The 19,096-nt window shown below is 37.2% G+C and overlaps 1 protein-coding gene across 3 annotated transcripts in view; it reads left to right on the forward strand.

Moving 5' to 3' along the window:
- The window catches only part of LOC117666835 (sodium/hydrogen exchanger 2-like), a 52,466-nt gene that overhangs the window by 20,950 nt on the left and 12,420 nt on the right, over positions 1 to 19,096 (forward strand). For all 3 annotated transcript variants that reach the window (XM_034419838.3, XM_034419844.3, XM_087895368.1), the window contains exons 3-8: positions 5,568 to 5,818; positions 9,382 to 9,599; positions 11,693 to 11,895; positions 15,555 to 15,644; positions 16,545 to 16,615; positions 17,513 to 17,674. In XM_034419838.3, the coding sequence (XP_034275729.1) occupies positions 5,568 to 5,818; positions 9,382 to 9,599; positions 11,693 to 11,895; positions 15,555 to 15,644; positions 16,545 to 16,615; positions 17,513 to 17,674 (995 nt within the window). The remainder of the gene's footprint in view (positions 1 to 5,567; positions 5,819 to 9,381; positions 9,600 to 11,692; positions 11,896 to 15,554; positions 15,645 to 16,544; positions 16,616 to 17,512; positions 17,675 to 19,096) is intronic.

The raw sequence follows: 19,096 nt of genomic DNA on the forward strand, positions 1-19,096 counted from the left end.
AGTTAGGACATGCCAGTTTTCCTGTAGTGCAAAAAATGACTGAACACGCAGAAGGTGTTAAAATAAAGAATTGTGAAAATTATCTGGAATGCTCAGTATGTAAATCTACAAAACTAAAAACTAGTCCCAGGCCAAGAAAATCTACCAGATCAACTAACAAAATTTTTGATTTAGTACACATGGACTTAGTTGGTCCATTAACTCCATCAATCACTTATAGGAAACGTTACTTCCTGACAATAGTGGACGATTATAGCCGCTATGGATTTGTTTACACATTAAAACACAAAGATGAAACATTTCAAAAATTTAAAGAATTTTACAAACGCATAGAAACACAACACAACATCAAAATAAAACAAATTATGACAGACAGAGGATGCGAATTCATGTCTAAAGAATTCTCACAATGGTTAAAAGACAAAGGAATGTTACATTACACATCTAGTCCATTTTCTCCGTTCCAAAACGGGATTGCAGAGAGAAAAAATTCCACATTACAAACCATGATTAGATGCACATTGGAAGATGCTGGCTTAAGCAAACAATTCTGGTCAGAAGCCCTACATTATTCAAATTACACACAAAATAGAACATGGTCCAGCATTATAAATAAGACACCATATGAAGTGATGTATAATAGAAAACCAAAATTAGCACACATGCATATATTTGGAGTCACAGCAGACGTACACATACCTAAACAATTAAGAAGAAAGGGAGAAAATGTGTCCAGGAGACTCAGATTTATGGGATATGAGACTGGCACTAAAGGATACAGATTCATTGATAGTAACAACAAATTTATAGTTTCCAGAACAGCTGTGTTCCATGAACAAGCTAACTGGTCTAAATTACATCTTAATGAGATATTCCCAAATAAACATGAAGATACAAAATCTCATGAGAAAGGGACTATAGAAAAACAAAATATCAACAAATATAAAAACAAAACCAAAACTTGGACAAATAGCCAACTCAAAATAAAGACAGATACACTAACAAAAAAGGAAGCAAGATATTTGCATGATAACGATAGTAAACCCGAGAAAATCATTAGAAACACCAGAAATCAAATGCCAAATAAATACAAGGATTATGTAATGCACATGAATGGTGAACCAACAACACCCAATACATACGAGGAAGTGTTAAAACTTCCTCACGAAGAAAAAGAAAAATGGGAATTAGCAATGAAGAAAGAGATGGAAAGTTTACAAGGACTAAATGTATTTACACCTGCATCTGCACCTAAAGATAAGACAATTATTGGTACCAGATGGATATATAAAATTAAGAATTTAGAGGGAGGAAATACTCTATACAAAGCTAGATTGGTTGCACAGGGTTATGCACAGAAATATCCAGAGGACTATACTGACACGTATTCCCCCACTGTAAGAACAGAGAGTGTCAAAACAGCTCTAGTGGTAGCTTCAGCACTCAATCTAGATGTATTCCAATATGACATACAGACTGCGTACCTACACGCAAAATTAGATAAAGAAATATACGTGAGAGCACCTCATAGTCCATACACAAACAGAAATGAGACTTGGTTGTTAAACAAGAGTTTATACGGGCTAAAACAATCTGGTAAACGGTGGTATGATTGTTTAGTAAAAGTACTTAAGACCATGGACTTCAACGCTACCACTGCTGATAATTGTTTCTTTGTCAAGAGGGGTGATGATTACATTGAATTTGTATTGATTTATGTGGATGACATCTTATACATAGGAAAACATAAAGAAAGAAGAGAGACTTTTGTAACTAAACTAAATGAACATTTCTCATTGAAATCTTTAGGCAAGGTAAACAAATACCTTGGTGTCCAAATTAATAAGACAAAAAAGGGATTCAAACTTACCCAGAGAGATAAGATCATAGATCTTTTAAATAAATGCAACTTAAACAATGCCAAACCTTGTGATACCCCTATGCAAACTGACTTTCTAAGGAATTCTGATGAATCTTCTCCCGAGTTCAAGGACAATACATTCTATAGATCAATCATAGGTTCACTCCTTTACATATCTAATTGGACTAGACCGGACATCGCTTTACCACTCAATTTATTATCTAGGCATGTCAGCAAACCAACAATGTACCACTGGGAAGCTGTTAAAAGAATTTTAAGATATTTAAAAAGTACACTAGACTTTTGTTTAATGTTAGAACCTAATGATATTAAAGAACCAAAGCTTACGTGTTATGCAGATGCAGATTGGGCTGGAGACACCTCATGCAGAAAAAGCACATCCGGTTATGTATTTCTCTTAAATGACTGTCCAGTTTACTGGTACACTGGTAAACAAGAACTAGTGGCTACTTCAACAACAGAAGCGGAATATGTTTGTTTATCCAAGGCCGCAAATAATCTTGTATGGTTTAATGATTTAATTTCAGATGTCTGGAAAAAACCTGCTCTGCCTTTTGTTATGCATGAAGACAATAAAGCAGCCATTGAAATATCTAGATCTGATGCCATTGGACAAAGATCCAGACATATAGATATAAAATTTAAACATGTGAGACAATTATCTCAGGATGGATTTATTAAAGCAGTGCATTGCGACACTTCAGAACAATTAGCTGATATATTAACGAAACCTTTACCTTCTAAACAGCATAAATACTTAACCTCTAAGTTGTATGTTTTGTATTGTCCTGAATCTGAATGTAACTGGTGTTGTATAACGAATCGGCATTTAGAGGGGGATTTGTTAGATATAAATGCCTTATTCTCCAATGTGTAAATAGTGTACAGACAGGGTATCAGGGGTTAACTTATTCTTCACTTCTTAATGTATTCACAATTCACCACTCCCACATATAGCTCCACCCATTGTATATATAAGGAGCTACCTACACCATTTCCCTTGCTTCTATCTGTGAATATTCAGTGAATATAGAATGCCTAATGTAAATAAAAGAATATATAGTTAAATCTTTAACTCTCGTTGATCTTATTGAGTCTGATCCTGAAAATATTGCAACAGAACCTGTGGTCTTGATCCTCCCCGGGGACTGATGCAAGAGCAGCATAAAAGCTGGAGGACTGGTTGTGTCTGAGACTTCCACCTCTATTGAGGAAGGCTTTTCCATTTTGATATAAATGGATTCCTTCACTCCTTTCTCAAACTTCTCTTTGAGAAGAGTGAAGGAATCTATGCTAAATCCAAACTCCTCTTTGAGACAACAATCTGCCTGGTGCTCTTTGGGCTTAGTTATTTTCTTGTAGATGTTTCATTACCCAAACTAGGTAACATCACCTAGGAGTAAGTTTGCTCTCATACCCTGTCAGTGTTGGTGCGAGTAGTCTTGGAGGCCTCAAGAACATAAATTTAGAGGAACCTCACTCCTTAGTACCACTGATGTTATCTAGTTTGGATAATGAAACATCTACTAGGAATCAATTAAGCTCAAAGAGCAGCAAGAACCCCTCATTTCAATCCCGAACTACAAATATTTTCCTTTATCATACAACCTGTTCTCCATTTTTTTATGCTGCTCTTGTATCAGTCTCCAGAAAGATGAAGACCACTTCACAGATTCACCAGGAAGATCACACTTAATGACCCATCTAAGAGAAGGATTTAGGAGCAATGACCCTTAATGATTCTCTACTTATGCACCTAATGAGGCTATTCATATTCGTACATTGCCAACTTAGGCTGGATAGAAGTTGCTGTTAAAAGCTTTGATGGACTAGATGGGTCAAAATAAACAGTTTCAATAGTTAGAAGATACCCTGTTTCCCCCAAAATAAGACATCCCCTAAGCCCAATTGGGCTTTTGAGCACATGGCAATAAGGCCAAGTGCTTATTTCAGGGTTCAAAAAAATATAAGACAGGGTCTTATTTTTGGGGAAACATGGTATATGCTAAAGATGGGTGACATTTGTGGGCCTTTGGTAGCGCAGTGGTTAGAATGCAGTACTGCAGGCTAATTCTGCCCACAGTCAGGAGTTTGATCCTGACCTGCTCAAGGTTGCCTCAGCCTTCTATCCTTGAGGTGAATAAAATGAGGATCCAGATTGTTGGGGGCAATATGTTGATGTTGTAAACTGCTTGGAGATTGCTGTAAAACACTATGGAACAGTATATAAATCTGCTATTGCTATTTTGGATTGGGAGACCTACACACTCAGTAACTCTCATGCTCATTGTATGGATAAATTGCCCAATGCTCTTTGCTTTGTTGTAGTATTATAAACTGCCATGCAATATGTAGGTTTAGAAAATTAAGAACAGTTGATCTAATTCTGAAAGGTGATGAATTTAAATAGTTCTGTGAAAGCATTTTGTGGTCACTTTGACAAGCTAATTTTTCTAAGTCCTTGCTAAACTTGGAAATGGAGAAATGACCCCTAGTAAGTCGCTAGGACTGATCCTCTACAGCAGGGGTGTCAAACTCGCATCGTCACGGTGTCATCACGTGAAGTATCATGACTTTTTCTCCCTTCGTCAAACCGGGCGTGGGCGTGGTCAGCGTGTGGGCTATGAGTTTGACCGCTCTGCTCTACAGTGTAGAAAGGGATGTTTGTTGACTAAAGGAGTAATGAGAAAATGAAATGAGACAAATAAAGCAATTTTGATAGAAGAATCTGAATGGATTTGATCAGATATGGACTAGATAGAACATGGTTTAAAGCCTACTGCATGGGAGAGATGACAGCAAACACTTAATCTTTACCACCAAGGTGACTGGCCTTTTTGAGAACTATTGGATTTCTGGTCCACAAGAAGATAAAGGCTTTTTGCTAGGGTAATTACCTAATACATTGCAGATAAAAACAGTCATATCCCTATCATCTGGCAGCTATAAATCTAACTTTCGCTCCTGATTGAATAGTTTTAATGAATGTATTCAGTCTATAGATATGGACAGATGTTTGTCTTTGCTCTTTGTGCATTATGAATACTAAACTATGTAGAGCATTGGGTTTTGTTTAAAAAAAGTGTTGGACCATATGGAGGCATCAGTGTAACACTTCTGCTAATACAGCTGAATCCTTTTCTCCGGATTATGTGGCAGCTGTTGAATCACCTTTTGGGTACTGATCCGAAGTACTTCAGTCTTATAAATAACCTAAAGGATGAAATCATCTGCTATCTTTCTTTCTGACACATCATTTCCCCCCTGACATACTTTTTTTTCTTTTTCTTATCTCTTCCCCATCCCATCCCCAAAATTCACGTGCAAGGCTGCCAGGTAAGAGACTGATATTTTTTCTTCAGAGGATTGACTAGATTATAAAGATTTTTTGAAATTCACTATACAACATTAGATTAAGGACTGATGCTGCTCATTGTTACATATAGGATTGAATAACTGAACATTTTTTCCCTAAGGGGAAATTTTTAAAAAAGATGTGTTTTTTTTAAGAAAATGTAGCACAGCTGAAAGGTAATAAATCTTTCATCATATATTCCTTTTTTTTTCATTTGTTCTACTTTCTGAGATTATTGAATAGCAATAGAATGTAATTTACATTTCCAGTTACAATAACTGTAACATTATTTGGAAAGGAATCTAAAAAGCTAAATTTTTCCTTTCGTAGGTGCTGTACAACTTATTCAAATCTTTCTGCCAGATGCATACAATTGAAGCCATTGACATATTTGCTGGAATTGCTAATTTTTTTGTAGTTGGCATTGGTGGAGTTTTGATTGGAATCATTCTTGGATTTGTAGCAGCTTTTACTACTCGTTTCACCCATAAAATTCGAGTGATTGAGCCACTGTTTGTCTTCTTATACAGTTACCTATCGTACATAACAGCTGAAATGTTTCACCTTTCAGGGATTATGGCGTAAGTATATAAAAAAAACAAGCAAATAACAAACCTTGGCTAAGAATATCTTGCATGTATTATTAATAGTAACTTATGCTTTTCCTTTTTTTAAAAAACAACAACTAGGATCTAGTTTCAAAATTCGGAAGTAATAGCACTTAACAAGTCCTGTGTCCATTATGTTAAAAATGCAAATGTTCAGTGCTCAATTGTCTTCAAATTAGTTATGATTTGTTTGGTTTTTGTGATAAGTTGTTTTAACTAGCAGCCTATGTTAATATACTCACTCAGCCAGTTTAGGTTCTGAAATTATACTACTGTAATTGTTTTCCTGAGGCCACTAGTTCTGATTATTAATCTTTATTAGTGCAATCTTGGAATCTTTTCATATCCCTTTCAATCTTCCACACATGAAAATACGTGGTGTCAATACTGATATGTCGATTTTTCCCTCAGTTTTTGAAGGATCTCCTATGTTGATAAACAACAATGTGGCGGAGGATATTAATTAAACGGATCATGTTTTTCAAGTTATAGGCTTGTTACAAGGAAATAATATCTCTGCTTTTTACCTTTGAAAATTTGCAGTCTAGTTTTAGAAGAGTAAATGATTTAAGAAAATGTTTCAATTCCATCATTATAATTAAAGTTATCTACAGTACATTCAGGAACAATGCTATAAATAGTTATGATAGCTGGTATGTGAAAATGGGTAAAAGTTTAAGATATGCAAAAGTGATTTCTATTTTAAAGCTAATTTCTACTGCACACTTTATAAGATAGCCTTAGTTAAAATTAGTAAGCCTCAGCCTTCAATTCCTTTCTCATCTTTAAATTATTTTAAAATATTTGTTGAAAATTTATATATCTCAAACCTATGTTGAATAAATAACAGATAAAAACAACATATTATGAATATTTTATTTCATCACAGGGATTTATATATTCATACATTTGGCAAAATGTCTTACTTAGCAACATTAATTTTAAGCTCAATTGTGGTCGTAAACTGAGGACTACCTGTATTTGAGTAATATAATGGATTACTAAATACAATGTTCTCACATAGCTAATTAATTATTTCCAATATTTTAATGTGGAAAAATGTGAATGAACTAATAAGGCTTAAATTTGAAAAATAGACTTCATTGTTTAAATTGTAAAAGTAGAAATTTATTTCACTGAGCATTTTCTTAATTATAAAATACTATATTAATTCACCTGACATTTAAGAATCCCACCTATACTTTATTCCCATTAACAACATTTGTGTGGTTTTCAATTTCCTTCCAATTCTGATATTAATTTCAGCATTCATAAATATGATTCATCAACTAATCTTTAAAATGCTTCAAGTTTATTTACTGTATTGTAAAGACTATCATAGGTACTATTATGGAACATTCATATATATATATATGCATTATGAATGCCTCTTATAAAAACCTATTGCTTTTTCAGTGCTCTTTTTACTGAGAATAGTATGTCTTTTAATATAATATGTAAAAAATAGGTATCCACCAACTGTTATCAAATCAGACTATTTTAACTATGATTTCTTAAATAAGCTGCAATGGCTCATTCATAGATAGTGCTAAGTCACTATAGCCTGGTTTCCATTTCTACTAAGCCAGAATCAATTTATATTATGGCTAAGCATTTAATGGGTTGAGCTACTAAATTACTTTCTAGTCCAGTATATAATAACGTTTATATATACATTCATAATAAAAAGGAATGTAATAGAATATCGGATGTTAAGTTTCTTTTGTCATAAATGGAGTGATTTTGATCAAGTTACAATAAAGTACTTTCAATAGATTTGTATAACTCCTATATATTACATAATATAGAAGGGGAGCCAGGAAACTTAAAACTGAATTGTGAAAAAGCTAAAAGATAATATCTTATGAACTAGATTTTTCCATTAGACAGAAACTGCCATGTTTGTACAGGCTGATTTGCATTACTGGTAGATCTGCCCAGTCTAGTTTAAATGGTTTTAAATAAATGGAAGTGATTACCTAGGAATATTTAAATAAACTGAAATTAATATACTGAAATATTTCTGCATTAGTCTTTCTCCGCAAAGACATAAAAACAAAATACAAATCAAACCACTAGTAATTTCTTGAATATGTTTTTCCACCCTGTACCCATGTATGTGAGAATAGTAATCTTTCAGGTCATCAGGACTTAAATTTATAAGTACTTTTTATGAGTTTCAAAAAAATAATACAGTTTTTAAAAAGAGAACAATTTGTACTTTATCCTTGCTTTTATAGATGAAATCCACATTTCTGCTGTTATTACTAGCCAAACTCAGACAGCCCCAGCCATAAAAATATCTACCAGTATTAAGAGTTTTAAAATTGGATGAAAGTTCCTAGAATTGTCTAGTGTGAGTCTTCACAATTTGTTGGTGATACAGTCATTATGTGAGGATATGATAAATGGCCACTCTGCAGTTCTGGGCCACTTCAGAGATGAAGTGAGAAGTATAAAATGAAGCCTAGAATTGCAGCCCCACAGAACAGGAGAACTTTCATACTTCCTCTTTTGTGTCACAACATGTTCTGGCTATCAGAAACCACTGAATGGCATGGGAACTATTGTAGAAAACTTCCTGTGGCCTTTCTATTTGGTCAGATATGCCCTATATCATCCTGGGGATTTAGTAAAGTTTCCTATCTAAGCTGCTTTAAATAAGTACCTAAAGTGCAACTCACTTTTGCATCTAAGAATAATAGACTACTTCTATAGCATTCAGTATCAGCAGATTCAGCTTAGTTCAGCTTACTTTACCTTATATAAAAATATAACATGTACTTTGACCAAAATATATAATAATAATAATTAAACTGACAAGTGGTAGCAAATCCAGTTTGTATAATTTGAAGTTTGTTTGTACAGTCTGAAACATCTGTTACGGGAAGATATTTGATAGGAACAACATCATGGAACACATCTTAAAGTTCAAGATTAAAACAGGAAGCATTGCAATACCACCCACGCATGATATCTATTTGCAGTCTTTCTGACATCATGAAATGGTATCTTTTTAAAGTGAAATCATAACCACATTTAATATCACAATGCTGAATAACCAAAGGGAGGACAAATAATTATAGTAGCCACCTGGCCAATATGGCCAAGACAGCATTGTATGTCCCTTCAGAGCGACAAAAACCAAAGAGAATGATAACTTTCCATTTTCTACAAGCAAGTAACAATTAAGTTTTTGTTAGAAGAGTTGCAAAGGGATCCACACAATGCATTATGTTGATTGCATAAAAGTCTGTAAGTATTCCCAAAGACCTTATTATATGGTATCAAGAAATGTGTTCACAAATGTTAAAAGGAAGAAACTTAATTTTACTGAACTCAGTGACATTAACTTCTATAACAATTCTGAGTGATATTTATTTATTTATTAGATTTCTTGCCACCTATCTCATTAACACTGTGACTCTGGGCATTTTATTGGAGTAACCTCAGGTGAACGTTACTCAAATGTTTGCAGTAAAAATACAGTATTTGTAATAAAAATACAGAGAAACTGAACTAGTTTTTTCCTGCAGGATTACAGCATGTGCTATGACCATGAATAAATACGTGGAAGAGAATGTTTCTCAGAAATCATATACTACTATAAAATATTTCATGAAAATGCTGAGCAGTGTCAGTGAAACTCTTATCTTTATTTTCATGGGAGTATCTACAGTAGGAAAAAACCATGAATGGAACTGGGCCTTTGTTTGCTTCACTTTGCTATTTTGTTTGATTTGGCGTTCATTAGGTAAGAGTCACTTAAAACTTTCTAGATTGCACTTCAACCTACTTTAGTATTGAAATATTATCTTTTAGATAATGGAACTGTAGCTTTGACAAAGAAATGTCCTTATTTTTATGAAGAAAGTCTTATTTTTTTACAGTGATAGAGGAAAATCTTTACAAATGACTCTGAGTAAACCAATTTTTGGTCAGTGAACCCAATGATTATATAAGGAAGAAGGCAGAATTTGGCAGGAGATAACCCATTCATCCTACACAGTGTAAAGACACTAGCAGTACATCTCAGATTTTTTACTTTCAGCTAATAGGGAGTCTCTTCTTTTATAGAAATTCCTGAGGAATTATTGGCTTGGGTACCTTAAAACGGCAAAGGGTAGGGGATGCATTTAATTTGCATCCTTATTTTAAATTATAGTAAATATAGTATTTTCATTACAAAAACATTTACAATTATAGTAAAAACAAATTTCAGCCATAATGTATGCATGTATCTACCTTTCTATAATACCAACAGAAGATTATGACTTGTTTTTGAAGAATTCTGTTACCTTAAATGTAAGTATTAAAGTACATTTATTTTTTTTATTTTGATTTATGAGTTTTATAAGGCTGACCAATTGCAAGAGCAACTGTAGGTGCCTCACAATTTGAAGAAACATGAAAATGAGGACTAAAAATATTGTATAGTATCTTTGAAATATTAAAAAGCCAATAAGATAGTGGTTCAACAGAAGTAAATGGGACTAATCAATACTTATGTCAGTTAATGATCTTATATATATGTTCATCTTACAATCTGCCTGAATGCTTGGGGTAGAGACAGGTCATTGCATCTTTGCAGGACAAAACCAGGATGTCCAAATCTCAGATGAATGATGTTAGGGCAGGCACTGCAACAGAGAAACCATGTCCTTAACAATTTCATTAGCTGATTTTGTTATGGGGAAAGAACACCTTCTGTCAGGCCTGGAACCCTGACATCTTCTCTGCTAAATGTCATGGGACGAAGAGACAATTAGGAACAGGCAGTTCTACAGGTAACCTGATCTCTGCCATGAAGGATTTTATAGGAGATAATCAGTACCTTGAATAACATCTGAAAGTTTATATGGAGCCAGTTCAGTTTATGAAGCAGTGTGCTACCTGGGCACAATGAAGTGCATTCATAACTATTCACACTATTGTATTCTTAGTGGTTATCAAAGACAACTCTATATGGAACATATTGTAGCAATCTAGACAGCATATGACTAGGGCATGAGTGACTATGAGTCACAACCAGGAACGGGTGTAGTTGCATTAGCCTGGATACAGTTATAATATCAGAATCTTGACGGAATGTGCTGTTCTTTTCTTAGTCAATTAGGGAAATGTCTGTCTGACCCACTTACAAATAGTATCTGTATTGTCGACTTAAGATATGTTTTACTACTTATTGCTTTGGTAAAGAAGTTGCATAACTCTGTCAAAGTCATCTTCGTTATTGTGCAAGCTGTCACACAAGATGGGTTTGTGCAAAGTTTTTCCTTACTACGGAAAACATTAATTTTTCAAATCTTTTCCTCATAACTTGAATATAGATGAAATTCTAGCAAAAGCAGAGTCCAAGAGGACGCCAATATTGCATTCCAGTTCTGGTTAGGAGAGTTATTTTTTTACCAAAGTGATTTCCAAAATGTATAACTATTCAGTTTTGCTAGTGTTAAGATAAAGTCTGTATTTCCCCATCCAGGGCACATAACCTTCAGGCACTGGGAAAGAATCTTGACAACCTAACTTGGTCAGCTTAAGATGGAGATGTAGTGTATATTATACATCAGCATATTGATAACATCTTATACCATTCTGATGTAACACCATTCTGATGTAGAACCTTATGCCTCAACCGTTTCATGTACTGCAAATGTTAAGAGCAGAGATAGGGTAGATCCTGGGGAGTCTGTAATTGAATTAAATCTATCTCCCCTACCAACACCAACTAAAAACAGTGATGGAAATAGAAAGAGAACTGATATAATACTGTACCTTTCGTTCCTAAATTTTAAAGCTGGTTAGGTTACCATGATCAATTTTTATATGTGTTCGGCTTTTTTTTAGGAGTTTTTGCATTGACTCAGGTAATAAATGTATTTCGGACAATTCCTATAACATTTAAAGACCAGTTCATTATCGCCTATGGAGGCCTCCGAGGAGCTATATGTTTTTCTCTGGTCTTCCTGCTCCCTTCTGCTGTATTTCCTAGAAAGAAGCTTTTCATTACCGCTGCTATCGTAGTGATATTCTTTACTGTGTTCATTCAGGTAAGAATATTTCCAGAAGTTATATGTACAATATGACCAATAATTCTTTTCAAGAAAATCTGCAATTTGTCTAATTCACAAAATTAAAAGTGTCACACAAAAAGAAAATAACAGATTATGTTGTCAGAGAATTGCATGTGTCCATGGCTGAACATTTCAGATTTGTGTCAAAGCCTTCTTCTAGATCTCATCATATTCATTGACAATAACCCCATCTATCCTATTTATTTATTTATTGATTGATTGATTGATTGATTGATTGATTGATTGAAACTTCTATACCGCCCTTCTCCTTTCGGACACAGGGCGGTGAACAGCCAAGATAAAAAACATTTATACATAAAGTTAAAAATAGATTTAAAATAATTAAATAAATTTGGCTTGTAATTTAAAACTTATCAATTTAAAAATCCGTATCAAATTTTAAAACCAACCATAAAATCAGGACAGACCGGCTAACTGAAAAAAAATAAGTTTTTAGGGCCCAACGAAAAGTCCGGAGGTCGGAGATCACTCATATCTCTGGGGGTAGATTGTTCCAAAGGGTAGGTGCCACCACAGAGAAGGCTCTCCTCCTGGGGGTCGCCAGCCGACATTGTCTGGTCGATGGCACCCTGAGGAGGCCCTCTCTGTGGGAGCGAACTGGCTGGTGGGAGGCTATTGGTGGCAGAAGGCAGTCCCGTAAGTACCCCGGCCCTAAGCCATGGAGCGCTTTAAAGGTGATCACCAACACCTTGAAGCACACCCGGAAGTCCACCGGAAGCCAATGCAGCTCACGCAGGAGAGGAGTCACATGGGAGTGCCCCGTCGCTCCCATAATCCCCCGTGCGGCTGCATTCTGCACCAGTTGGAGCCTCCAGGTGTACCCCAATGGGAGCCCCATGTAGAGAGCGTTACAATAGTCCAGACGAGAAGTGACGAGTGCTTGAGTGACCGTGCGTAGGGAGTCCCGATCCAGAAAGGGGTGCAACTGGGGTATCAGGTGAACCTGATAGAAAGCCCCCCTGGCCACGGCCGTCATATGCCCTTCTAAAGACAGCCGTGCATTCAGGGGGACACCCAAGTTGTGGGCCCTTTCCGTGGGGGCCAATGATTCGCCCCCAATAACCAGCGATGGTGTCAGCTGGCTATACCGGGACCCCGGCAACCACAGCCACTCGGTCTTGGAAGGGTTGAGTCGAAGACTGTTTCTCCCCATCCAGACCCGCACAGCCTCCAGGCACTGGGACATCACTTCCAAGGCATCGTTGGGATGGTCTGGGGTGGAGATGTACAGCTGAGTATCATCAGCGTACTGATGGAACTCCACCCCAAAACCACGGATGATCTCACCCAGCAGCTTCACATAAATGTTGAACAGGAGGGGCAAGAGGACCGACCCTTGTGGCACCCCACAAACAAGGCGCCTTGGGGTTGACCGCTGCCCCCGTCAACATGGATTGCGACCAGTCGGAGAGATAGGAGAACCACCGCAAAACAGTGCCCCCCACTCCCAGTCCCTCCAGCCGGCGCAACATAATACCATGGTCGATGGTATCAAAAGCCGCTGAGAGATCTAACAGGACCAGGATAGAGGAATAACCCCTATCCCGAGCCGTCCAGAGATCATCCACCAACACGACCAATGCCGTTTCCGTGCTGTACCCAGGTCTGAAGCCGGATTGGAGTGGATCCAAATAGACAGCTTCATCCAGGTACTGGGGAAACTGTCGCGCCACCACACTCTCAACAACCTTCACAATAAAACGAAGGTTGGAGACTGGACAATAGTTAGCCAAAACAGCTGGATCCAGGGATGGCTTCTTGAGGAAAGGCCTCACCACTGCCTCTTTCAAGGCAGCCGGCAGGACACCCTCACTCAAAGAAGCGTTGATAATCCCCTAGAGCCAGCCTCGTGTAACCTCCTGGGAAGCAAGCACCAACCAGGAGGGACACGGGTCCAATAAACATGTGGTCGCATTTAGCCGTCCCAAGATCCTGTCCACGTCCTTGGGAGCCACAGGATCGAACTTCTCCCAGATAACACTCTCAAGGCCTGCCTCAGTCATCTCGTCTGAATTAACCCAGTCAGTGGCCAAGTCTTCCCGTATCTGAGTTATTTTATTATACAGATACTGTACAAAATCCTCAGCTCGGCCCTGCAAGGGGTCATACCGCGCTCCCAGATGGAGAAGGGAGTGGGTCACTCTGAACAGGGCGGCTGGCCGGTTATCTGATGATGCGATAAGAGCAGCAAAATAGCTAGATTTCGCCACTTTTATCGCCACTAGGTAGGTCTTAATATGAGACCTTACCAGTGTCAAATCAGATTCAGAACGACTGGCCCTCCAACCGCTCTCTAGGCGTCTTTTCCGGCGCTTCATCTCTCTCTCAGCTCCTCGGAGAACCAAGGAGCTAAGTGAGTTCGGTGCCGGGTCAGAGGCCGCAAAGGCACGACCTGGTCCAAAGCCCCGGCAGCCACGCTATCCCAGGCGGCCACCAGGTCATCAGCTGAGTCATGAGCTAGAGTCTCAGGAAATGGCCCAAGCTCCATCTGGAACCTATCAGGATCCATCAGGCGCCTGGGGTGGAACCACCTGGTCGGCTCCCCCTCCCTGCGAGGGGGGTGCGGCGGTCAGAAAGTCAAGTCGAAGGAGCGAGTGGTCAGACCATGACAAGGGTTCAATATCTATATCCCCTGTATCAAGGCCACTCAACCACTGACCAGAGATAAAAACTAAGTCAAGAGTGTGTCCCCCTATGTGAGTAGGGCCATGAATTACTTGGGTCAGGTCCATGGCCGTCATGGAAGCCATGAACTCCCGAGCTACCTCAGATGTTTCACCGATGGATGGCAGGTTAAAATCCCCCCATGACCACAAGTCTGGGGGTATCAGCCGCCACCTTGGCTATAACATTGAGGAGTTCGGGCAGGGTCATTGCCACGTGGCAGGGAGCCAGGTACGTGATCAACAAACCCATCTGCACCCCACGACCCCACTTCACAAAAAGGGACTCACATCCGGCTAACTGAGGTACAGTGGTCTCCCTCGGATCAAGACCTTCTCTTAGAATGACCGCCACCCCCCCACCCCTGCCCTGAGCTCTCGGCTGATGAAATGCACGGAAGCCTGATGGGCACATCTCCACGAGGGGAAACCCCCCCTCATGGCTCAACCAGGTGTCCGTAATACCTGCCAGGTCCGCTCCCCCCTCCTGAATAAGATCACAAATGAGGGGCCTACATCTTCAGCTTTATTTCTGATGCCTGCCTTCCTTTTCATCCTCCATTCAGTATATTCTCATACTGGTTTGTACAACATTACAAAACTCTATCCCTCTTGGATTTCAGATAATTTTTCTAGTTTGTGAAGTAATCAGCTCCTGTCTTGACGTATTGAACTATTTTCTGGTACCTTTCCGTATACTTGAGTCCCCTTATAAACTTTATCTAATTCTCTTCATCAAAAATAATCAATCAGTACAATGTGAAATCTTTCCTCAAACTGCATCTCCTTTCACAACACAAATGTATTTTCCTTTCAAATATTTGTAGTATAATGCTATATACTGACCACTCATTTATTAAAATGCACATTGAACAGAATATGAAAATGACATCATGTCAAATCATGCCAGGCTGAAGTGATTGACATGCTTGTTTCTGCTCTTCTGTACAGGGAATGACAATTCGCCCATTAGTGGACTTTCTTGATGTCAAAAGGTCAAATAAGAAGCAACCAGCAGTCAGTGAGGAAATCTACTGCCGGGTATGTTTTCAATTTGAGGTGCATTACATCCCTTTTATGGGACGTGATGGCTCAGTGGTTAAGATGCTGAGCTTGTCGATCAAAAGGTCAGCAGTTCAGTGGTTCGAATCCCTAGTACCACGTAACGGGGTGAGGTCCTGTTACTTGTCCTAGCTTCTGCCAACCTAGCAGTTCGAAAGCACGTAAAAAATGCAAGTAGAAAAATAGGGACCACTTTGGTGGGAAGGTAACAGTGTTCCGTATGCCTTTGGTGTTTAGTCATGCCAGCCATATGACCATGGAGATGTCTTTGGACAGCGCTGGTCTTCAGCTTTAAAATGGAGATGAGCACCGCCCCCTAGAGTCGGGAATGACTAGCACATATGTGCGAGGGGAACCTTTACCTTTACCTTTACATGTCTTTTGGGAAATGCACAGAACCATGATTCCCAAAATGTGCATGTTGTGATATTTTACATTTATAAATTTGGACTTAACTATTTAATAAATGGAATTTTCAGGTACTTCTTTTGGCCTAGAGGCCCTGTGAAAAACTGAGACATAAAGGGTGCCATGCACTGAGAAAAAGATGTACCTCTAGATAACAAGCATCATGTTCAATTGGAGGGACTTTCCTTTTCAAGTGGTGATAATGTAACATTTATAACATGCTTTAATTCATTATATTCCATCAAGTTGGTCTTGATTATTAGTAACGTATTTTTCAGATACATTTATTGTTGATTTTAAAAACAATTGTATTGGATAACAACTTATCTTATAAATTTATCTTATTTCATTGTTATTTTGGTATTGAAATTTTATTGGTATAAAAATCAAGATAACTTTTTCTTACAGAAATAAGTCATGTATACCTTTGTTTAATAATAATAATGTAATGACTGGTTTTTTTCATCCTAGTTCTTTGACCATATCAAGGCTGGTGTTGAAGATGTGTGTGGACACTGGGGTCACAACTTTTGGAGAGATAAGTAAGAAGCATATTTAGTAATGATCTAAAAGAACAAGTGGAAAAAGCCAATGTATTATTTAATATTTACATTTTCAATATTAATAAATTTACAAACATATACTTCAATTAAGTTTAAGAATTATTTTGTTTCAGAAAACATGTATATTTAATTTTGCTTTATTTCTGTCACAAATTCAAAATTTCATTTTAGTTAGAAACTAATTTCTAAATGTCTAGTCAGAATAATTTATAAGAACAAAGAGAAATTTGCTGCAGTTTCAATTAATGTTAAATTAATTAATAGAATGGCTCTTGCTTCTTTTTCCCCCAAGTTTTTTTTTTTTATATTACTTATACATATCAATGCATGAATAGTGTGATACCTGGGTATCATACATTTTGATACAAATAGACATAATATTATTACTCATGGTTATTACATTTCATTTTCATTGTTTCATATTATTTAAACATACCTAATACTACCGCCCTTCAATTTCTAAACCTCCCTCTTATTATTACATATATCTTGTTATATTAATATATATATACTATTATTCCCCTTTTATTTCTCTCTATTCCAACTTTTTTTAATGTCACCGTAGTATTCAAAGACGTTTTTTTTCTATCTTCCATCTGCTTTATTATTCATATTTCCCTTATTTAGCTCTTCACATCTATTTATATTGAGGTTTCATCCTTCACTCTTTCATTGTTCAGTGTTTCAACGTACAATTCTAATACCAATCACACTATCATTTAAACATATAAGGTAAATCCATTCATGCTCTTTCCAATCATGCAATCTGTGTAATTCTACTATTAATACACATGCTTTCATTAAAATATATTCTTTCATTATCTAATCACTCATTGTTTAATTTTATCATTTCACTGCGGCTCTTGCTTTTTACAGGTTTATAAAATTTGATAAGAAATACCTAAGAAGACTTTTAATTAAGGAAAAACAACCAAAATCAAGTATTGTTGCCCTGTACAAGAAATTGGAAATAAAACATGCCATTGAAATGGCAGAGAATGGGATGTTAAGCACAGTTCCATCTCTAGCTTCTATCAAGTAAGTAGAGAGAAATATGGAGCATATCAGAATATAACTCTTAAAAGCACTGAAGTTGAATTCTTTACTTTCTTGCAGCCCAAGAAAAGATAAAAAGGAGCATGCTGTTTTGTTTTTGCTTTTTACATTTAGGACTAAACACGTTAACCCATTTAATTACTTCTGGGATTTATTTCCTTTTCAAAAATTTACTTTCAAACCTTTCCGTTAATTAATAATAAAATACAAACAGAAAATGTATCTCTCCAAAAGTTGTGACCCCACTGTATTAAAGAAGTAAAAACATATATGGAAGTGAACATTAGGAATAACAATAATATTTTGCTTTTTATAAATCAATCTGGGAAAAGTTTGACCTTGTTGGACCTGATGAAGTGAACAGGGCCCTCAATGCCGTCAGCACCACCACCTGTCAGTTAGATCCTTGTCCCTCCTGGATGGGGAAAGCCTCCATACGGTGATTAGCAGGTTGGTTCAGGCAGTGATTAATTCATCACTCCAGGAAGGGATATTTCTAGGGCATTTTAAGGAGGCTGTGGTTCGTCCCCTCCTTAAAAAAAACTTTGCTCCCCCCGCTTATCCTATTTTCTCCCTTTCCACTTTTTAGCTATTGCATTTTGTATTTTATTTTTATATTTTTGCAGTATTTTATTTATATTGTTTTATTTTTTAAATATTGTAAGCTACTCAGAGTTACTTTGTAGTAAATTGGCAGCCAATAAATTTAATAAAATAAATAAATAAAATAATAAACTAAGTACCTGTTGTACTCTTGAAGGAGTGCATAAAATCAGGACATTGCTCCTGATGTTTATACTTACAACACTGGAGACCTCTAGTCATGAGCTTCGCAAATAGACAGACTTAATGCAAGTTTAACTGGGAGATTAAACACTTAGAACAGCTAAAAAGCCTTCTCTCCCCACCACCTCCATCTGTTACCTTCCAATTATTTAGGGCAATGGTTCTCAACCTTCCTAATGCCGCGACCCTTTAATACAGTTCCTCATGTTGTGGTGACCCCCAACCATAAAATTGTTCCTAAGACCATTGAAAATATCTGTTTTCCGATGGTCTTAGGCGACTCCTGTGAAAGGGTCGTTTGACCCCCAAAGGGGTCCCAACCCACAGGTTGAGAACCACTGATTTAGGGAATACAATTTCCCCAAATTCCCAGCCAGAAACTCATTCCAATCAGAGTGAGGGAAACATTTATCATTGATTTATAGACTGAATTGGTTTGTGTGTGTCTAGGTTAGGGATTCTCAAACTTTTTAAATAGGGGGCCTATTCACGGTCCCTCAGACTGTTGGTGGGGCGGGTGGACCGACGGTGGGCGTGGCTAAGTGGTCATGTGACTGGATGGACAATTTAGCAGTCCATTAAACAATACACACAAATTAAACTTTAATTTGTTATGCT

Source organism: Pantherophis guttatus, chromosome 5 (assembly GCF_059756535.1).
Source record: "Pantherophis guttatus breed Tessera chromosome 5, ASM5975653v1, whole genome shotgun sequence".
NCBI classification, from domain to species: Eukaryota; Metazoa; Chordata; class Lepidosauria; order Squamata; family Colubridae; genus Pantherophis; species Pantherophis guttatus.